General features: G+C 53.7%; 3 protein-coding genes across 5 annotated transcripts; all 3 read right to left on the bottom strand.

The window, feature by feature from the left end:
• Positions 1–1,175: 1,175 nt before the first annotated feature.
• On the bottom strand, positions 1,176–6,817 carry LOC130603960 (protein phosphatase 1 regulatory subunit 3C-B-like). Its single transcript, XM_057418126.1, has 2 exons — positions 6,728–6,817; positions 1,176–2,243 (listed from the first exon to the last, which is right to left on the bottom strand). The coding sequence occupies exon 2, from the start codon at positions 2,214–2,216 to the stop codon at positions 1,356–1,358; it is 861 nt and encodes a 286-aa protein (XP_057274109.1). The 5' UTR covers positions 2,217–2,243; positions 6,728–6,817; the 3' UTR covers positions 1,176–1,355.
• GINS4 (GINS complex subunit 4) lies at positions 2,154–8,481 on the bottom strand. Its single transcript, XM_057418128.1, has 8 exons — positions 8,338–8,481; positions 8,134–8,220; positions 7,773–7,886; positions 7,513–7,610; positions 7,115–7,203; positions 6,906–6,996; positions 6,728–6,826; positions 2,154–2,243 (listed from the first exon to the last, which is right to left on the bottom strand). The coding sequence occupies exons 1-7, from the start codon at positions 8,434–8,436 to the stop codon at positions 6,730–6,732; spliced, it is 675 nt and encodes a 224-aa protein (XP_057274111.1). The 5' UTR covers positions 8,437–8,481; the 3' UTR covers positions 2,154–2,243; positions 6,728–6,729.
• Positions 8,482–10,261: 1,780 nt separating this feature from the next.
• On the bottom strand, positions 10,262–14,288 carry GOLGA7 (golgin A7). 3 transcript variants are annotated; one of them, XR_008973327.1, is made up of 5 exons: positions 14,150–14,288; positions 12,982–13,134; positions 12,461–12,670; positions 11,415–11,478; positions 10,262–10,659 (listed from the first exon to the last, which is right to left on the bottom strand). XR_008973327.1 is itself a non-coding variant. In XM_057418130.1 (5 exons), exons 1-4 carry the CDS (start codon positions 14,258–14,260, stop codon positions 11,431–11,433), a joined length of 414 nt encoding a protein of 137 aa, XP_057274113.1. In that variant the 5' UTR covers positions 14,261–14,288; the 3' UTR covers positions 10,262–10,662; positions 11,415–11,430. The 3 variants fall into 3 exon arrangements, 2 of the variants coding, with proteins under 2 accessions (XP_057274113.1, XP_057274112.1); XM_057418130.1 differs by having other exon boundaries at positions 10,262–10,662; positions 12,569–12,670; XM_057418129.1 differs by having other exon boundaries at positions 12,569–12,670.
• Positions 14,289–21,273: the final 6,985 nt, after the last annotated feature.

Raw genomic sequence — 21,273 nt, 5'->3', positions numbered from 1 at the left:
CGCAGCCACGTGTGTCCGGGCCCATTACACCGCGCTGTCACCGTGTCCTGCCCATTACACCGCGCTGTCACCGTGTCCTGCCTATTACACCGCGCTGTCACCGTGTCCTGCCCATTACACCGCGTTGTTACCGTGTCACTGCCCATTACACCGCGCTGTCACCCGTGGGCACCGGGACTCGTGCTCGCAAACCGGTCGGACCGGCCCCTGCATCCCTGGCGGGGTCACCGGGGGAGCCACGCGTACAGCCCCGCCCGCTGCCACAGCCCCCGGGTCGGGCAGGACCTGCGGCCCGGCACCGGCTGCCTCCGGGCTGCAGCTCCAGGCATTCACCGGGACACGGCCCCCGGGCGCAGCAAATCACGGCGGGGCCGGGGCTCGGCCCGGCGACCTTCGGCCTCGGCGGTTCCGCGGGGAGGCTCCCACCGGATTCCCGCTGCGCTCCGTGTCCGCGGGCCAAGCGGAGGCACCGGGGGCACCGCACGCAGCCGCCCGGGGGCCGGGCCGGGCTCGGTGAGGCGCAGGGCTCCGCGCGGCGCGCAGGCCGCGCTCCCCGAGGCGGGCGCCGGTTAACGGTCCGCGGCCGGGCCCTACCCAGGCGCCCCAGCGCCGCCGGTGCGAACGGGGCCCGGGCCCGAGTCCCGCACGGGGAGCAGGGAACGCGCGTAAGGGGAAGGGGAGCGCGGCCCCGCTCCCGGCCGGCCCGAACCGGGCCGGTGAGCACTCACCTGCCGCAACCGCCGCCGGGCCCCGGCCCCGGCCCCGCCCCCGCCCCGTGCCGTGCGCGCTCCCGGCCGCCGTGCGTGCGCTGGCGTCAGCGCGCCAGCCGCGGGGCCGCGCTCGTAGGAGCGCAGCGGCACCATCGTGTCGGCAGGGGACGCGTGGTGCCGGTGAAGGGGAGCACGGGCAGAGAACAGGCAGAGGCGGACTCGCGAGTGCCATCACTTTATTAACACCCCCCCCCCGGTACAGCACCAACGACCGGAGGCGCTCCCCGCAGCTCGGGGCCTGCCCGCACGGAGCCCCGCAGAGAGGTGGTCCCGCTGCCGCCGCCCTCACGGCCCCGGCCCCGACCCCAGCGGCTCCACACAAGGCACTTGGGTGGCAGCGAGGGGCCCAGCCTCGGGTCACGACCGTTCCTCGTCGCTCTCCTGCCCTGGAGGGCCGGCGGGCAGCAGGCACAGGGGGCAGCGGCTCCAGGCTCCACAGCAGGAGCCAGCAGGGAAGAAGAACCCCTGGAGATCAGCAGGCACCCGGAGGTGACAGAACCCTGAGCGCATCCTGGGCAGCTGCCCCCTCCCCAGAGACCCCCGTGTCACAGTCAGAGGCAGAAGGGACCTGCACCCTCTGCTCTCCTACCAGTAGGGAGCCTGGGTCTCTGCACGCCGCCAGCTCTGCAGGTGGGACAGGACCAGGGCAGCCGCCCCAGGAGCACCGAGGGGCTCCCAGCCCGCATTCTTGACAGCACGGGAAGGCGGGCGGATCACCCCCGTGTGGCAGATCTTGTAGTTCCTCCCGTGGTTGTTGTCCCAGTGGATCTTCTGTCCACACTGGAAGGAGATGCAGAACTCTGCAGCCCTACGGGAGACAGACGGCTTGGGCAGGGAGAGCTCAAAGGAGAAGATGTCTGTGTCAGCCGAGCCATATGTGCTATGTATGTACTGACAGGAGATGTCGCGGAAGCTCTTCCAGCCATCGAAGGTGATGCGGACCATGACCTTCTTCTCATACTCGATGTTTCTGACCTTCACCGTCCCGGACAGGGCACGGTCCTGGATCACACAGTTCTCCAGGCAGACAAGGTTGCTGTGCAGGCGGCTGCGGAAGGCCAGGTAGTCTGCAGAGGGCTGTGGGAAGTCCAGCACGTACCTGCACGCTTCTGGGTGCGAGGCCCGCAGCCAAGGTCGGAAGCAGGCGAGGTCAGACAGGGCATGCTGCAGGTCACACAGGTCCTCCTCGATCTTTGAGAAGAAGCGGACGGCCGTCAGCGAGAGCCCCTTTGTGTCAGCAAACACGACCCTCTTCTTCTTCTGGCCCTTGCTGCTCCTGGTGTTCTCCCTCCGCTCAGGCTCAGGTTCCACGCTCAGCTTCTGGTTGAGGCAGGACCGGAGGGGTTTTCGCCCGCGGCTGCCCCGCAGCTCCTCGTAGGAGTTCAGCAGCTTGCGGATGGGGGGCGAGTGGCCCAGGCAGAGCCGCACGGCCAGGTCCACCGGCATGGCTGCGGGCGCTCACCGGGCAGGAGCCTGGAGGCGACGACGGGGTCAGAGGGGGCCCCCACAACCCCCGCTCCCATCGCCTCCCCGCCCCGCTCCGCTCCACTCGGGCAGTGCGGTCCCGCGCACGCCGCGGGCCAGGACACCCCGCGCCCACAGAGGAGACCAATCAGCGCCGGAGACACACCCCTGGCGCCCAATGGGAGCTTGGTCCCGCCCCCGGGAGGCCCCGCCCACCCCGCGGATGAGCCCGGGGGACGCGGCCGTTAACGGGGCAGCGGGACCCCCCCCCGGCCCCACCGGTAACGCCCCGGCTGCGGGCCTCGGAGGAGCAGCGCGGAGGGAACGCGCAGCACCGGGCTCCTGGAGGTGGGTGAGTGCGGGACCGCGTGCGGGGCAGGGCCCTGGGGAAGCTGCAGGGAATTGGTTTTATAGACCCGTCCCTGTGCAAGGGCCGCTCTCCGGGTACCCGAGTCCAGGCTCAGCCTCTGCCCCAAAGCGAGCCCGACTCAGTCGTGTCTTACCCCAGATCCCTGCCCTGACAAAGGAATCCACTGGCCGCGGAGCAGGCAGGAGACACCGCGGTGTCCCTCACTCCCAGCGCTGTCCCAAACCACGGTCACTGCCCGGCTCACATGTGACTCCTTGACAGAAAGGACTATCACCTAAATCAGATCACCCCCGCCCTGCACCACGGCTAATCTCTGCAGAGCCATTTAGGTTAAGCAGCCCTGACTGTTCCTGCTGACAGCACAGATTTCCATCAGCTCATGACACAACCTCCTTCTGGGCATTTACACGTGGCTCCCCATCACCATCACGACCTGAGGCACCCCTCACAGGATGGCTGGAGGAGCAAGCTCCAACCCAGCGCTCGGCTGGCAAAACGCTCCTGCTCTGCCCTGGCCAAGGCAAAGAGCAGCGAGAGTTGAGGGGAGCACCCCTCTGGAAGAACATGTGGCACTTGTGTCACTGTTGGCCTGGGGTGGAGCAGGACAGTGACCTTTGTGGGTGAGCAGGAGCCAGACCCACCGGTCTGGCTGGGCTGCAGGGCTGGAAGTGTCCTTCCTTCCACTAGAGCAGCTTGCTCCGAGCCCCATCCAACCCTGCCTTGAACACTGCCAGGGATGGGGCAGACAAAGCTTCTCTGGGCACCCTGTGCCAGCACCTCAGCACCCTCAAAGGGAAGAACTTCTACCTAAGAGTTCATCTCAATCTCCGCTCCGGCAGGTTAAAGCTGCTCCCTTTGTCCAGTCGCTACAGGCCCTTGGTGCCAGTTTTAACGTGGGTCTTGGCGCTAGGAAAGCAGCAGTACATCCTTCCCCTTAGCCCCTCCACTGCAGTGACCTGGGGGAAGCCTCACAGCCAGGAAAGAGCCCCCCCCTGCAATGGAAGCACTCACCCCGCCTTGTCCCCTGCCCTCAAGAGAGCAGATCCGGCTCAGGGAAATCACAGCTCACCAGCAGTGCCCTCCTGGCGACCTCTGTCCCCATCCACCTACTTTGTGTTTAGAGCTAATCACTCAGTAAACCCAAGCCACCTCCACCTTGAGGGTGCAGAGAACAGGGGATGTAGTTGAGCCCTGTGGAAGCTGGAAAAGTGGCTCTCACTCTGCACTTTCTCTCCCAGAGACACTGATTAAGGTGGATGGACTGCTGGGTCTTCTCCATCTAAAAGCACAAGCCAACAGCATCACTTCCTTGACAAAGACACTTCCACTTCTCCCAGCACAGACAGAAGCACTGTAAGGCAGTATCCATGCACAGAAATGTCCCGGTTTTAGTCACGGGAGGACACAAAAAGCAGACAGCAGCATTCTTGGGTACACCACAAGAGAATCTCACTGTGAACCTGACTGATTCCAGCCTCATGGCCATCCTCAAACCCCTGTACAGGCTGTGATGGCACTGCCATGTGCCAACTGAGGGGCTCCAGGGAGGAGCTGTACTGACTGCACCCTGGAAACCAGCAGATCCAGTTGGGATTCAGCTCCTAGAAGGGCACAGGCACCCTTTCCACTCCCACTGGCTGCAGCCACAGGAGACGCAGCAGAGGGGCAGGTACCAGTGGTGTGGACAATCGCTCAATCAAGCTTAACAGGGCCAAGGAGAAAGTCCCCCAGCCATGCCACCAGACACTGTCCTCACAGCTCTCCTGCAGCAGGGGATTAGTGATGACTTTGGGAGCTTCAATCACCTCTGCAGAGCTGCAGACACGGGCAGGACCTGCAGTTCTTCCTCAGAGACTGTCCTACTGATTCCACAGGATTAAACCCAGCCTCCTCTTAAAGTCTATACTTACAAGAATCTTCTTTACCTAAATGGATTCATTAGGAGCACTATAAACCACACATGCAAACGAGATGGAGTGTTACCCCCTGCCTGGCAGAGCAGCACCAGGCTGCTCCTCACAGGCCACCATGCAGGGAAGACACTGCCTCAAAGGAGGAGCTGGCTTCACCTCCAACTAGAACAGGCATGCAACAGGTCAAGAGGAGCTTTTCCTCTGTGTGACCAGCTCAAAAGAACTGCTTTTCCCCTTGCTCCAGCAACTGTTTGAGCAAAAGAGATTTCAATAGCAATGAGAAGCTGTAGTGGAAGCCCTCACTCCATCACACACAGCAGAAAGCTGCTTTCTCCTGAGCTCATGACTGCAGTTGCTCTGTTTTAGTGAAACTGGCCACCGCTGGTCTTAAACAAGCTTCAAAGTGAAGCTTTGCATTTGTGCTATTGATCCAAGTACCCCTGCACACGGAGCTGAATACTCAACTACAGAGTGCTGGCCTGATAAGCAGGAGCACAACTAACATACAAAGCAGAGGAGGTGACACAAAAGAGACTCATATTCTCACGCTGCAGCAAGAGATCATTCTGAAAAAGCTCTGCCAGCCTCCTTCAGTATCTTTCTGAACAACATGAGGCCACCACAAGCTTCAGAGCTCCTCAGAGCTCTTCCACAGCCCTCAGCTGCTGATCACACAGACCACGCTGTCTGGAGTTCACTGACCAAGGCAGCCCTGAGCTAAGGATTAGCTACAATAGTTGTGCAACCGCCCAGAAGTCAGGCAGCTGAAAGCAGCAGGTTGGAAAAGGCTGGAAAAGCATCAGGGCCTCATGCCCCCCCTCAAACCCTCCATGCTCTGGTTTTGTGCGAAGTCTGCACTTGCAGTAGGACCACAGATGCAACCACCACCTTTACATGGGCAATACAAAGACCGTGTGGCTCTGGCACAAGCAGCCCAAGAGTGAACCAGCTGCTCTGGTTAAGAAGAGGTTTGTGACAAACCTGTAAATGCTGCTTTGATTGTGATTGCATCATTCACAATGTGACCAGGAGGTGCTCACTCCTCAGCCCAGGGCAAGGAATGCCATTACAAGCATAAGGGCCAGACAGCAATTCCAAATCCAGGCCTGCTCTGGAGGCAAACATCAGATATTTGCATGGCAAGGGATGGTTCTCGCCAAAATGCCAAGGAAAAGCTCCTCTCTGGCCACATCAGACACAACTGTATCCACACTGGGACTGCATGGGCAGAACAGAGCTCATGCAGCCTCCCTTCCCTGAAGGCAGGGCCTTTCCAAGGAAGCACAGGCATGCTGTTTGGCTGCATAACAATGCTTCAAGGGAAAAACCCTGAATTCCTAAGCTCATGGGCATCTCCCAGCTGATAAACTCTTCACCCTCCCTTCCCACTGCAGGGAAGTGGTGCAAACACCCAAACCTTGGCTCTCCCACGATGTTCCCTTTCCTCTGAGCTGCAGTTTCCATCCTTACCATGTTCCCAATCTCTCCTGCTCCTTCTGCAATAACCAAGATCTGCTCTGCCAGCAAATATCTTTACGTGTGGTGTTTTTTTGCTCAATGCATCATGTGCCAAGGATGGTTCAGAGGAATCCCCCCTCCACCCTGCCTCCAGTTCACCTCAGAGCAATCAGCCAGTTGCAAAACAGCCAGGGTTGCACAGACCCTGTGACAAGATCAAAGCCGATGGGGGAAGGCGTAGTTTACACAGCTGGTTGCCACACCATTCGGTCACTGGCTAGCCTCACTTAAAGAACAGTGATAAACTGGAGCAGGGATGAACATACAGCTGAGGGTTTAAAAGAGAGCACCCTGCTATTTAGAAAGGCTGTATTCACCTTTGAGGATGAATGCACTCTGCCCACATCTGCTGCCAAACCGGCCTGGGGTCTGAAGAGGCAGCAGTGACACTCAGCCCTCCCCTGGGACTCTCAAGGGGACGGTGACAAAGCCTTGCTGGAGGGAGTGCTGTGACACAGGCTGCCCTCGCTCAGGAGCCTGGTTGTACTGCAGGCATGTCACAAGCCGTCAGGAGATTGATGAGCTGTGGGGGCAATCAGCAGCAGCAGAGGGAAGATGTCCTGCTGCTTTATTTGCATGCTGTTGAGGGTACCCCTTCCAACACCACCGCTGCCCTGCCCAGACATGCCACATGCAAAGGGAATATGGATGGGAAGACCCACGGCCCACCCTAGTCCTGGCCTCACACTTACCCTCAGATGAGCTGCACTGCTCCCGAGGCCACCAGTGGGGCAACGACCTTGTAGCGGATGAGATGCTGGGAGCCCTCCTCCAGGTCAATGGTATAATCCCTGCCAGGGACAGGCATGTGCTCAGGATAGCTCTTCCACTGGAACCTGCACCACAGCCAGCAGGGAAACACCCTCCTACCTCTGCTCGTCAAACTCCGGCTCGACCAGGATGTTCTCCTGCCGCTCCAGCACCCGCAGGAACACGAAGGAGTCCAGGTTGGGCTTTGGAACTGCAGACAAAGGATTGAAGGGACAAGCTCAGCACTGGCTTGCATTCCCCTGCAGGGCTCGGAGCTTCCCCCACAGCCCTGCTGCCATGAGATGACCCTGGAGTCAGGATGTACTCACCTGATTTTAGCAGAGCCACCTTCTGCAGGTTGGGTGGCATGTGTTTTAGGCCCACATTTTTCAGATAGGTCTCTGTGTTTGCCATGTACCTGAAACAAACGGTTGGAGCACTCACTGGTTTCATCAACTACAACTCTGCAGGGAGAGCATCAATACAAAATGCCAGCAACTGATGTCTCCTGGCCCCAGGCATGGACAGAGAGAGACAAGACTCATGGCTTGCCCTGGTCACTGACTCAGTGTTATCAGAGTTGCTTTATTTCACTCTGTCCATAAGGAAACCTCCTGGTAAAACCTGTGATTCTCATTGCAAACAGGCTCCAGAACTGTTGAGGGTACCACACCAGTGAGGTCTATAACCTACAAAAGAGAGGGAGATGCATCCAAAACCTACTCACTCTTTAGCAAAAGCAAATTCCTCTGGTGACAGAATGGAAGGCTCCCCTTCGGCTCGAGACTTCTCCTTCTCCAAGACATGGGGGAAAAACTTCTCTATCTGATAGTGAGACAAAAGCCAGGCCTGAAACAGACTTTTCTCAGTTAAACAGGTACCAACAGTGTGATCCTCAGAGGACACAGAGCGAGCGCCTTATTGAAGCAGGAGTAGAAATGACTCCTGAAGTGACCCTTTCTCACCCCCTGTGCAGCACAGCCTTACCTTCACCAGCCTACACCGCAAGTAGCTGCTGAGCACATAGCGGATCCGTTCAATCTCCATCCGATGAACGCTCACCTTCAAGTCTCCTCCCTTTGCCCGTTTCAGGTTTGCCTCCTGTAAGAACAGGCCAAGAGACATGAAACGGTTGAAATGTCAAAGAAGGACCGGAGAGGACGATGGGGTTTGTGCATAGAGCCCACAAAACCAGGCTGAGCTGCTCCTCTGCACCTCAGAGTCCCCTCTGCACCTCACAGCATCCTCTGCAAGACAAGCCCAGAGAGGCACCCAAAGAGCCTCACCTCAGGGACCCCCACAGCAACCGTGTCCCCCTGCCCCACCACCTCAGCCCCACAGCACCCACCATATGGTCCAACTGCTCCACAACGCACTCGATGATCTCCGGTTTGCTCTCCAACAGCTCCGGAGCGAACTTCTCGTTCAGCCAGGCCTGGAAGAGGCGGGCGGGGGGGGGTGCACACTGTAAGCCACTGCTACGTGCCGCGGCCCCCAGCGAGGACATAACGGCACCGCTCCGAGCCTCCTGCCCGGGGTCCGGCCCACAGACCTGCTCCAGGCTGCGGATGAGCTGCGCCGGGGTGAGCTCCAGCTCCTCGCCGCCGCCGTCCGAGTCCCGCTCCGGCGCCTCAGCGCCCACTGCCGCCATCGCGCCGCGGCCTCCCGCCACTCGAGGCGGCCTCTCCGCGCAGGCGCGGCCCCGCCCCGCCCCGTCGGGACAAGATGGCGGCTGCCAGCTCCGAGAGGGGGTAGCAGACAAAGCGGGGTTAAAAATGAACCGAACGGTACCAAAAGCGAACAAAACGGTACCCAGAGCGAAGAGAACGGTGTCGGAATAGAGCAAAATGGGAACAAAAAGGGACAAAACTCTCAAAAGGGGACAAGACGTTGTCGAAAGCGAACAAAACAGTACCAAAAGTGAACAGAACTGCGTCGAAAGTGAACAAAACGGTACCAAAAGCGAACAAAATGGTGTTACCTGAACAAAACTGTACCGAAAGTGAACAAAACTGTATCAAAAGAGCCAAAATGGTACCAAAAGCGAACAGAATGGTGGCAGAGCAAAATGGTAACAAAAAGGGACAAAACTGTCAAAAGGGGTCAAAACACTCTCAAAAGCGAACAAAACAGTACCAAAAGCGAACAAAATGGTGTTAAGTGAACAAAACTCTGTCAAAAGTGAACAAAACTGTGTCAAAAGTGACCAAAACTGTGTCAAAAGTGAACAAAACTGTGTCAAAAGTGAACAAAACTGTGTCAAAAGGGGACAAAACTCTGTCAAAAGGGGACAAATGGTATCAAAAGTGAACAAAACTGTGTCAAAAGGGGACAAATGGTATCAAAAGTGAACAAAACAGTACGAAAAGCGAATAAAACGGTACCAAAAGCAAACAAAATGGTGTTAAGTGAACAAAACTGTATCAAAGGAGCTCAAAATGGTACCAAAAGCGACCAAAACGGTACCGAAAGTGAGCAAAACTCCAGAACCGATCCCGAAAGCATGCTCTGTGCGTTGACATCCCGCTGCCTCGGGAGGGAGAACGGCCCCGAGAGCGCTCCTTGGCGCGGAGCAGCGCGACCACATAGGACACCAGACACGGTTTAAGAAAAGATTTACTAATCCATTAGTCCTTCTGCCAATATCGCAACAGATGTGAAAGGCAAACACTGTTACAGTTTAGAAAAAAAACAAGTTTTATACAATTAAAATATTAAATATCAAAAGAAACAAAAAAATAATCAGTGGCTGAGTAAGAAGCTGGAATTTCAGATCCAGAATTAGCACCTGCAGTGCCACCGACAGCCAGAGCGCTCCCATGCTGCTTTCCTAGCTCCTTGGATTCCTTCTACAGCTGGACAGTGACGTACAAACCCTGGACATCCTTGCTTTGATAAGGGAAAAGGATACGATATTAAGCCAGCTTGGTTTGTAGGAACTTTACTTTGGCAGGTACTGCTGAGGAATGTCGATGCAGGGGGGATACTAATGCACAGTTCTACTTGCCAAGAGTGTGCCAGCAGACAGGATTAAGAAACCATCTTACACGATATCTAACAGTTTGTGAAATCAGTGTTTTCCTTATAAATTATAGATAATAAATCCATAAAGAAACAGTTTTACACTTCACATATTAATCGGAGGAAGGGTAGGTGTCGTTATGTTTATTGGTTCAGCATCCATTTTAATGTACTTACTGGCTTCTGAATGAATAGACCCCCTCTTCTGGCGAGCACTGACAGATGCAATAACAGCACGGATACAGTAGTAAAAAAACCACCAGTATTCAAAGTCCAGCTATTCCTCCCCTTCCTAGGGACAACTGAAACACTGAAAACAAGGAACACTTTGCCTTCGGGTTTTCCATGAGAATCAGCACGGGAAGCATTAAACGCTCGTTGCCTTGAGTCCCTTCTCGCCAGGCAGGGGCACTGTGGGTCCCCTCACTCCAACACTGACCTGGAGGGAAGGAAATTCCCAACTCCAGCTTGCAGCTTTCCAGAGCTTCTGATGGGCAGAAGGGTTTAAGAACTAGGGAGGAACAGCACTGCGCGTACGTGACTAAAACTAGCCTGCTGCTGGGCAAAGTGCCCCATTTCTTTCAGAAATAGCTTTACCACTTCTGCTTTTTTTTCTGGGGGACACCCGCCCCCCTTAAAACCAAAACACACCTAAAAAGTGATCTCATTGTCTCATTGCTTAAAAGTTGGCCACAAAATGGATGCTGACCAGCTGGGTCACCTCACGTGGAGCAGTTTGAGGAAGTTAGTCCTTGTAGTAGATGGCACTGTGGATCTGGCAGCAAAGAAAGGAATGATGCTCTAAAGTAGGAGGTAGGGGAACTTTGATACAGCAAGTCCACTGTTGAGCTATCTGCTAGAAAAGAAGTTTCACATTAGTAGAAAGTATTGCTAAACAAACCCAACAACCCCCTACACAAACCTTGCCGTGGCTGGATTTTGTTATCTTAGGAAGCAGTGGCAGGAAAGGCAGGGTCTGGATTCCATTTGTCTAACAGGAAATAAACCCTTTACTTCTTTCTGCATAACAGGCAGAAGTATTTGCAGCCTTTTTTCTGCACACACTGCCAACAAGCTAGACTGAGACAAGCACCCCAGGCTCTGCAGAGTACCTAAGGCAAGGGAGCCAGTTCAGGTTTGAGCTGATTTTAGCACCATCCATGATTTTTCTCATGCTGTTAGTACAAAAGCTGCTTGGGAATCCAAACCAAGCAGTTAAATAGTGACCTATTTTGAAGTCTAGATTTGTCTTAAGTTAGTCTGCTCAGAACCTTATGACAGACTTCATGACAATAAGAAAGATCCTTTTATCTACACGCCAGAGGACAATGCTGGACATGATACAGCACTAGTCAGGTTTATGCATGTTTATCCAGTCAAGACCCAAATGTCCCTAAATGTGAATGTGGTATTGTCTGATCTGCATTGATGTTCAGTGACATTATGCCAAGTATTGATATTTCCACTCATTCAGAAAAGCTGGTCCACACAAGATTTGTGTGAACAGCCTCTCATTACACACCGTTGTGCCTCAGTATGACAGAATCTACTCCTCTGAGCACAGAAACCAGGTTGAGATCGGTTGAGATTGATCAGGTTAACATGTACCTGACACTCCACAGTTTTATCTTCCGCTGGTCATACCTCTGTCTTCATAAATGGTAATTTCAATCTGCACAGAAAAGCTGTTAGGGAAACACACTGTAAAAAGATTGTGAAAATATAACCAAAAAGAGGGAATAAGATATTGGAACCCTTGATCTTTCAAGGCTCATTTCCAGAGCTACAAAGCAAAGAGAACAGCACACAAGAAATGCCAGGTTAGGTCAGTGTGTCCTGACAGCAAGAACACAAGATGCTGCATGGGTTTGAGCCCTGCCACCTTCTATTAAACGTCAGGAAAAGCCATGAAGTAGACAAAACACTTCCATACTCCAGCTACTTAAGTCACTAACCAAATGGAAGATGCTTTTACTGAAATTGAATGGTTTTGGGGTTTTGCTGTTTGTGTTTTCCCAGGTTTATGCAGAGAACAATGCAGAAAACATCTTGAGGATAATGAAATCATGCAGGTGATAGCTATAAGCTGCTTAGACAAATACACAATAACCCAACCACAAAGAATTGCCCTTAGCATGCATCTAAGGGGCAAGGCTGTGTTTCAAGCTTCTCCAGTGTCAATGATACGTGTTCCTCATGCTACCGCTGGATTTGTCATGTGAGATCTTTACAACTGCTGAGGCAACGACGAGATAAAATGCCTGCAGTGTGGTTCCAGAGTTGAAAAGGCTGGAAGAAGCCACGGCAGAACAACGTGCCAGGCTGCTGTCAACTTATGGTGGTAACACACAGCAAAACCGTCACCAGAACCTGAGCCCAGGGCTGCAAATGAAACAACAGCCACCTCCTGCTTCCACATCATCACCTTCTATCCTACCAAGTTGGCCACTTTTGCCTCAATGTGACAAACACCTTTTTAGAGGTCACTGAAATAGAGGTAGTTTATACTCTATTTATACATATGGGGTTTTCAAGGCAGCCTCAAAGGACAGGTTCCAACACTGCATTTTAATTGTCTTTTGATGCAACAAATCTTAACGTACCAAAATCTGACCAGAGAATAGCACACGATGGAGAATAACAAGACTAAACACCTATTCTGCCGTGCCACAGATAAGCATGACCAGAGGGTGCCACACTGAGATCAAGCACATCGTAGACAGACAAACCAGGAGGCAGTGGAAGCCACCCCAGAAGGATACAACTCTTAGTCCTCTTTCGATGGGGTCTGTCAGAAGGAGGCCCTGAGGAGCATAGATCTTCTCATTCTGTTCCTGAATGAACTTGGCAATTTTCTTTAGAACCTGGTAACACAGCAGCACAGAAGTCAGTGGGTTTCCCTACATCAGTGTTCAAGCCCCAGCAATACCAACGTTAGGGGAACCGAGCACACAGCTCGAGACAGGACTTGCAGGATTCCTGATGTACAAGCAATGATTACATGACTCAACCTAAGTCTAATGTACCTATGAAATCACACTGCAACAAGGTCCAGAGCCTGCGGGGAATGTGTCTGCAGGTCACAACAGAAAACCCACCAAGACACAAGGGTGGCTGCAGCCCATGGGACTCGCTCACGCTGCCTTTGCCTACCAGGGCAGAGAAAGCAGCACACCTTTTCGTAGTGCGTTTCCATGCACAAGAAGATGGTGTAGGCAGTCAGGCAGGCGAGACATCCTTCAAGGTAGGATTGGCCCCCAAGTTTTTCAGCTTCTGCATAGAGGTTGTTCAGCGTCCGGACAGTCTCTTCAAACTGCTGTCTATCAATCTGCAAGAGAAGTCACGTTCAGTTGTCACACCCTGCACGTTATGGACTCACTGATACCTTCAGGCATCTACCTTCATTTAGTGCTTATTTGCACTTCCACACTTCGCAGCCGCTGTCTAGAGCCAGAGTCTGAAGGACACCGAGTTACAGACCTGTAGCTCTTTGTTAAGGGTCTGCCCAGTGATGAGACCAAGTCTTGATTCCAACACAACATGAACACAAAGCACTTAAAAGTAACAGAACTAAAACAACATGCATTTCAATTGGGGAAGGGGGGGCTTAACTCACATGCAAGGAGAACAGCCTGGGAGTGGACTGACAGAGGCAAGTCTTTTGTATTGACATTATATCAATAACACCTTGGTGCTGGTCAAACAAGTTCTCAGAACAAAGCAAAGCAACGAGGAAGAGGAGCAAAGTGCAGCAAGAAAAAGCATTCGCAAGGAGTGTCTGTTGCTGTCAGTTACATCCAAAAGCATGAAACGAAACGCAAGTACTTGAGACGGTACTTGTGGGGCTCAGCACAGAGAGGACAGTGTTAGCAATAGCCACACAACACAGGCTTTGTTCTCACGTAACAAACACACTCTAGTTTCCTACCAGAGAAGACAGCTGCGTGCCTGGGGAGTAAAACTAGCTCAAAACACAAACATTTCACAAGCACCGAAAACCAGCATTTTTAGGTACTTTTCACGTGGCTTTTCACTGCAAATTCGAAGTATTCCCTTACCATAATTGACCAACACCTCCATTTAGACAACAAAAATAACCCCCAAACCCGCTTTTCTGCCCTCCGACAACATCCAAAGCAGGATATGCCTTTGGATCTTGAGACCGCGCCTCTCCCATGCGCGTTCAGACCCGTTCTTCACCTCACCGACGGGAGCCGGTGGCGCGGCACCCCCCGGGGCGGCCACAGAGGGAGAAACCGCGTCCCCTTGCACCGCACAGGCCGGGCCTCGGTGGAGGAGCGAGCGGCACCGGGCCCTGTCCGCAGCGCCGGCACCCGCCTTACCCTGTTCTCCAGCTCGGCCGGGAACTTGCTCTGGAACTGGCAGCGGGTCCCGCCGCTGTAATCCCGCTGGATGAACACTTTGCCCGACACGGGCGCCTGCTGCGGCCTCATGGCTCCGCTCCACCGCCGCCACCACCGCCGCCGCCGCTCACCTACGGCTGTCGCAAAAGCGTCGGAAGCGCCTCCGGGAAAGGGCGGAAGAGCGCCTGGCGCAAGCGCCGCTGCCTCACCGGGCGGCAGTGCGCATGCGCGCCTCCGGGTCCTAGTGCCCCCTCTGCCATTTCCCCCCCTCCCATTACACACGCACAGAGAACACCCCCGCCTAGGACACATGGTACAGCCCTCCCGCGGCACGGGCAGGCACCAAGAGGGGTCCCGGGGGGGGGGGGGAGGCACCGGTGTGGGTCTCACGGTGTCCGGGTGTAATCAACGCGCTGTGGAGCTGCTTTGTCCCTGTATGGGACAGGGCTGCCCTCATGGGGACGGGGACCCCCATGGGGAACATGAGGTTAAGAGCTGCAGCGAGGGGTTTGGAAGGGCTGCGGGTAAATGGCCCCTGGATCTCGGGGTAGCGATTAAGGTGAAGGTGAACCTGGCTGGGAGGGAGAGCAGCGAGCGGGGGCCATAGAACCCTTCACGCTGCAGGAGCTGGAGGTCCTGCAGCAGCAAAGTCTTCCACATCAGCCACAATTGGGAAGCAAGTTGGATGTAATCCTCGTTCCTAATCCTGCCCCTTGTGCAAATGAAGCTGATCTCTGGCCTTCAGCATTCCTGGGAGTCTTTTTTTTTCCTCCTCTGGACGTTGTGAAACGGTGGATGATGGGATCCCGTTCCGAGGTTCGGAAGTCAGCTAATCGGGGACGTGTTTATTTACACGATTGATGGGAATCATCGCTTTGTGAGCAAAAAGTGAAGGGAAGCAAAGGCTTTGGGGCTTTCATTGTTTGCTGAGCGCAGCTGCTTCTTCTCAGCCTCCTGATGTAGGGAAGAGCTCCCAGACATGCCAAGGAGGAATGAACTCCAGTGCAGACACGCTGCCCTGGGCCATGCTCCACTTCTGCCGGGTCAGAGCGGCTCCCATCGCCACAGCGCTGCTCTGATTCCCTGCCGCATCCCTGTGGGAGCATCGCTGAGTGGGGATGCGCAATGAGCAAGGTCTGCATCAGCCCTGCCCAGGCCTGGGGTGGGTGTCTGGGAGGTCCTGGCACCCCCTTGGGGCACCCCAATGCGGACACACCGAGCCCAGCCCCATGGATCCAGCCCTGCAGGTCTGGAGTGGTTCCATCGCAGGGCAGAATTCCCGCAGAGAGGGGCTCCTCTGCACAGTAATGGGGAAATGCTGATGCCTGATGCCCACCCTCCAGGGAATCCCTCTTCAAAGCCCTCAGCACTGACTCCATAGGGAAATCACCCTCCTAAACATCACACAGGGTGGCTTTTAAGTGGAAATGAATGTTTTTTCACCATTAGATGGAGCAGATATAATCAAGCAGGGACCACAGCCGTTGTTAGCTTGTACCTGACAGGCAGGGATTACTCCATTGTGCTCTGCTGTGGTCTTCATTTCCTCTTGCTAAGAAGCTGATAACCTTTGCTTCCCCCATCCCAAATGTGTTTTCAGAGGAGCTGCTCACTCTATGGAGCTTGGGGACAAATAAATCCCAGGAGTGGCTGCTAGGCTAAAGAGGGAATATGCAGAAGGGTGACAGACTGTGCCTATGGCTGCCAGGGGTGTGGAAGAGGCACAACACCTCTTTCTGTTTGCCCTTAACCTTTGTCTTTATGCTCTTGAAGTGGAAACTGCACCGATTCCTATGGGAGGTCACTGGATGCATCCAGCAAGGGTGGATCTCGCCTATGGTCCTATGCTGAGCACGGCTTGGGAGAGCTGGGGCCCAGCTTGGGAGTGTTTGAGGCTTCCATGAGCCCCATGGTGTCAGCATTTGCAATTCCCTTCGCTGCTTCATTCACGTCACACCAGAGCCTGGTGCAAGGCATTGTCCTTCCTCCGCAATGGGACTTTTGATGGCCAAAAGGAATTCAATGCCAGTGGAGCCGCATGGAAACATTAACCCTTAAACCTCGGCTTGGGGGGGGCACCGAGCAGTCAGAATGCCCTGGTTGGGGTGGCAGGGAGAGGTTACAGCTTCCCCTTTGGATGTCTATGCATGAGGACTGCATGGCTGTGGGACACAGCTTCCAGATACACTGCCCCACCAGTGTCCAGCACAGATTCCATGGTTGATGCAGGGTGATGGGATACCCCTGCCACAGGCAAGGAAGAAGAACCCAGGCTTGCCTTGTCTAGCAAAGCAGTTCTGGGTTGGGATTCCCACTCTTGGAAGTTGATTTCCGCCTTCCCCAGGGACAAGGGATGGATTGAGCGTGGCTAAGAGCAGCGTGGCTGGTTTGGTTCCTTAGGCTGCAGGTCTCTCCTTCCCACTCTGTATTTACAGAGGGAGGAGGTTTCTGATGGAAACAGGCAAAACTGGGTATACATGCTGGAGGCAGGAGCTGGATGAACTCATGGAAGGGTGATGAGCTGCCAAACAGCTTCCTGGTGGCCAGCAAGCATCCTCCATCACCCCGTGTCTCCCTGTTTCCAGGCTGAGAGGCTGTAAGCAGTGGGGTGGTGCAGGAGCCCCTGTGTGGGCTCTCTGATCTGCAAGGGTTCAACATCCTCACATCCATCCGGTGCTGAGGCTGAGAATGTTGAACCTCGGTTCAACGAGGAAGGGATAAACATAGGAATGATGTGTTCAGTTTATGCATTTAATAAGCGGTCTCCGTGCCATACTCTGGGCAAAAGAAGCAATTTTGCGACAATATATATTAAATATACGTATATGTATGGTATAGATGTACATTTATACATATCTATTGTATTTATCATACATATATTTATCATATATAGAATATATTATAAACAGTGTTGCCCCTGTCGCCAAAAACACGCTCCAAGGACACATCTGCACAGATGTGACACCGACACTGCTGGTATGCTTATGAAAGAGAGCTACAGGGGGAAAGAGGGACCAGGGGAAGTGAACCTGCCTATTGGGCTGCTGCTGACCTTGCCTCGTCCTCCTGCCTGCCACCCTCTCCCAGAGGAGCAGCCTGAACTAATTAACCCTCTCACACTCCATAATGAAGGCCAATAAACACCTAATGGCTTTGCTTGAACAACCAACCAGGCACAGCCCGGAGGAAGCCCCTGGTCCGGTGGTGCAGGGCTGGGGAGCGCAGGGCTGGGGGGTCCCTGCTTCTCCCCTCTGCACCCTTGAGCCAGACCCCCCTGCTGCAGAGTGGGGTGCACTGCTCAGTGCTGCAGCCCTGCGCTTGCTGCTCTTGCCTTGCCTGGCCATGGGTCACCTCCCTGCAGCTAAGCTCTGATTGGAACACACTCCAGAATCCTCTGCTTGAAACAGGGCACCAGATGGACTGCGTTTCCCTAACCTCTAGCTGGTTCCAATGTGCAAACAGTTAAGATCATGATGTTAACATTTTCTCGGATGCTTTTATGTGCATACGAAATACTCTCAAAGAATGTGCTTTTGAATGCAAGGTTTATCCAATTGCAGCTTTCCTGGAGTTTATAAAACCATACAAATACGTTTTCAGGGTGTCTGAGATGCTGCTGGCCTCCGTGTTGTAAACTCTGAAGCCCTTGCAATGGAATGTAACAGCTACTGCATCGGAGATGTCTCTGGAATTCTTATGATGAGGGAAATGCACTGATTCTTCAGTCCTGTGTCTGCTCACCTCTGAAAGCAGTTAATACATGGCCCATGTCTGCACTAAAACCTCCTTTTGCTTTCTGCCAGGGGCTAAAGGCTTGGCTTCTGCAGACGTGAATGGATCTGAATCAAAGGCTAAACTCCAACTCAATAGCTCTTCAGTGGACTAAGTTGCTTCGCTTATCTCCCAGCAAGCGTAAGACCAGAGCTCTCTTATCCCTCATGGCAACTTCAGCCTCTCGTAGATGGTGAGCATTTACTTCTTCCCTGGCTTAACTGAAAACCTGGATCAAGAAAAAGGAGGTAAATGGAATTCAGGGGGTATTCCTTTAAAGACATCTACTGTTGTACTTTTGGAATAGAAAAGATGGGAATCTCCTAGGTCTGCTGTGTGAACATGAAGGCGAAGCATGGAAATGTTCACATGTAACCTGTTTCCAGGAGATCCATGCGTTGCATTGCAGCATTTTATGATTCCATACATAAATAGTTCAGAATTAGAGGCTTATTCAAAGATAGTGAATTCGAATAAGGTGGTTAAAATTACATGACAAGAGTACATGAAACCATAAAGGAAGGTAGTAAATTCCAAGGCCAAGTTGGACAGAGGCTTGGTGTAAGGTGTCCCTGCTTGTAGCAGGGGGTTGGAACCGTACCTTAAGGTCCTTTCCAACCCAAACCATTCTGTGACTCTGTGTTTCCATGCTCCCAGCAGCTTCCCCAGGACAGGACCACCTCACCTCGAGTGATTGGATTCCTCCTGTGCTGCTGGTGGGAATCCATTCCATCCTTTCCCCTATGCAAGGAGCCACTGAGCTTTGGGATGCGGTTTGTGCCCAAAGCCGCAAGAAGCCTGTTTGAGCAGTGGGATAAGCCCCTGGCTCCCACTGCTGAGCTCAGCTGCCAGGAAAGTTCCTCGGGAAGCAGCACAATCTTTGTTTGGCCATTAAAGCAGAGAAAGAGCCAGGGAATCTTAGGAAATGCTTGAAACGATTAGGTGATCTTAACTCTAAGGAGCTAAACAGATGCAAAGCAATTCTCCCCCCGTCCCCCCCCGCCCAGCCCCTCGTGCTGCTGTAGAATGTAATCTCATTTCTAAACACACAATTACAGCAAATAAAAAGCAAAGAAAAGAATAATTAATTTCTGCTTCCTCATGCAAATCCTCGGACCAATCATTTAGGGATCAGGGGCGCTTCAGCTTCTTGTGCAAATTCCAAACTGAAGGCCTGGCACAGGGGAAAAAAAAAAAAAAAGAGGGAAAAAGCAAGTGAATGGATTTACTTTTCTAAGAACCAGAATTAACAAAGGTTCCATTTTGCATGGTTCTGCGCCTGGCCAGACAGCCCTTGCTGACAGGCTCTCAAAAAACATGTGTTGGGCTGTTGAAAAGGCCCCAGTGTTGACTGACAGACAATTGAAGTGACAAATTGTTCCATTGTACTTGGCAGGGAGAGCGCTGTATTAGATAATTAGGGCGAGGAGGGAAGCGGCAGGTCACAGGTCAGAAGACACGTCTGACCCTGCTTTCTGAAAGCCCTGAATGGAGCCCGCGCCCGGGAACGCAGCGTGATGCTTCTCCTTCCTTTGCGATGATTAAGAGCTAACGAAGATGGAGCAGGGACCCATGGGATCCAGTGGTACCCAAAGCATCACTCAGCCATGCAGCGCACAGCGCTGGGCATCCTTTGGCGTGGGTGAAGCGGTGAGGATCCCGTGGGAAGACACAAGCAAACAGTGGAAACGGGCTGAGGAACGTGCTCAGACCCACTCGCACCACACAACCCGGGAGCATCTCGGCAGGTCCATGGTTTGAATTGGCAGCAAAACACACAGCATCCAGCCCGGAATTCCATCCCAGGGCATGGACACCTTCCTCATGGAGCCCGTGCGGCTCAGTCCGTGGGCATCAGCACGACCAAACTGCTGGGGTGTTTTTCTGCTGGCTGCAAATAGTACAGCTAATAATGATTGAAGCCTCTCTCCCACCATAGAAATGAAATATGGCATGGAATCACAGCACAGCTAGTCCATTGAGAGCGCTGCTCGGCTGAGTAATACCAATAATTCAAAACAGATGAGCCAAAGGCTCGAGCACTATAGACCCAGTATCCCGATGTGCCCTGACCCCAGGAACTCGCTGAAAGTTACCTTGAGACTCGCCAGAGCTCTTTGTAACTTCTGTGAGGGTTATTTATTGCAAAGTCATAAATATTTGCTATGGATTTTCTCCATCAATCGCCAGAATGAATGAGGTTAGAAGAAATTTATGTCCTCGGATTTTGGGCATGTGTTTTTCAGGCCGGGGAGGAAAAAGTGGGATCTCCATTGTGCAGAGGACGGGCTTTGGGCCCTGTTGCTAATGAATTCCCTTCCTCAAATGGTTTAACATGCACAGTACAGTTGAGCAGGGGGGAGGGAGGGATGAAATCTCTCTTAAAGTCCTCCATAAACTCATTTATGGGGGAAGGAAAAGACTTTTTCCCTGTTCTCCTGCCTGGATGACCTTCGAGCCCATTGAAAACCTGACACTGGGGAGCGGTGGTGCCCAGGAAAGAATCTACGTCAGTTCTCTGTGCTGACCCTTCATGGTCCCACATCACCCCATATCCGTGAGCATGGACTGGGATGGGGAATGGGCATTTTGCCTGCACCCTCACTTTAATCCCTGTGAGAGCAGGATCCTGCACCTCCTTTCCAACTGCTGTGAAGTGGTTGCATGGGACACGCTGGCAGCCTGTGTGTCTCTATGGTGATTCACACAGTCCCATGTCCGTCTGTCCAGCCACCCAACAGCTCCTGAAAAGGTCTGCATGAATGAGCTGATCTAGCTTTGTTTCTGCTCCCATGGCTTGCCCTTTACCCTCTGGCCTTTGCCCAGCTCCGTGGCCAGGGGAGCGAGCGTTTGGCCACAGATCACTGCACATCTGGCCAGATGCTCCCATAGACACAATGAGCTGGGGCAGGGGCAGCACCAGACACAGCCCCTTTCTCCTGCTGCCAAAAGACTTCAGTGTGGGTCCATCACTGGCAAAATGGATGCTGCTTCCCCCATATCCATCCTGCTTCTCTTCCATTGTGCCTGTGTGATGCAGCAAAGACAGGCCTGGCCAGCGCTGGCTGCCCCTGCAGTGAGCCCTTGGGTAGACCTGGCAGCTCTCAGCTGGGGCAAGGGGATGCTGCCACTGCTGCGGGGCTCTGCAGGGCCCTGTGTGTGCTGCTAGGCTGAAGGAGTGTAGCCCCTTGGCTTGGCTTCATCTAGGAGCTTTCTCTTGCCTGCTGATGAGGCTCCTTCCTGGGTCTTGGTCTGTTGCAGTGCATCCAGTCACAGGATGCTTTCACATCCCTCCTACCCCTGAGCGATGCCTGGCACAGACCAGGTTAAGG

This window comes from Pezoporus wallicus, unplaced genomic scaffold (assembly GCF_028554395.1).
Source record: "Pezoporus wallicus isolate ANWC-B61680 ecotype Strahan unplaced genomic scaffold, APGP_CSIRO_Pwel_v1 contig_9913, whole genome shotgun sequence".
Taxonomy (NCBI): Eukaryota; Metazoa; Chordata; class Aves; order Psittaciformes; family Psittacidae; genus Pezoporus; species Pezoporus wallicus.
The sequence above is the reverse complement of the archived record's forward strand: the minus strand, read 5'-3'. Positions and strand labels throughout refer to the sequence as shown.

Bases quoted from the DNA above. Each gene is read 5' to 3' on its own strand.
- LOC130603960 (XM_057418126.1), bottom strand. From the start codon at position 2,216: ATGCCGGTGGACCTGGCCGTGCGGCTCTGCCTGGGCCACTCGCCCCCC.
- GOLGA7 (XM_057418130.1), bottom strand. From the start codon at position 14,260: ATGAGGCCGCAGCAGGCGCCCGTGTCGGGCAAAGTGTTCATCCAGCGG. The intron at 13,135-14,149 runs GTAAGGCGGGTG...CTTCTCTTGCAG, and splicing joins CGGCCGAGCTGGAGAACAGG to ATTGATAGACAGCAGTTTGA. The intron at 12,671-12,981 runs GTGTGCTGCTTT...CTGTGTTACCAG, and splicing joins TGGAAACGCACTACGAAAAG to GTTCTAAAGAAAATTGCCAA.
- GINS4 (XM_057418128.1), bottom strand. From the start codon at position 8,436: ATGGCGGCAGTGGGCGCTGAGGCGCCGGAGCGGGACTCGGACGGCGGC. The intron at 7,887-8,133 runs GTGGGTGCTGTG...CTGTTCTTACAG, and splicing joins TGGAGCAGTTGGACCATATG to GAGGCAAACCTGAAACGGGC. The intron at 6,997-7,114 runs GTGAGTACATCC...CTTTGTCTGCAG, and splicing joins GGTGGCTCTGCTAAAATCAG to TTCCAAAGCCCAACCTGGAC.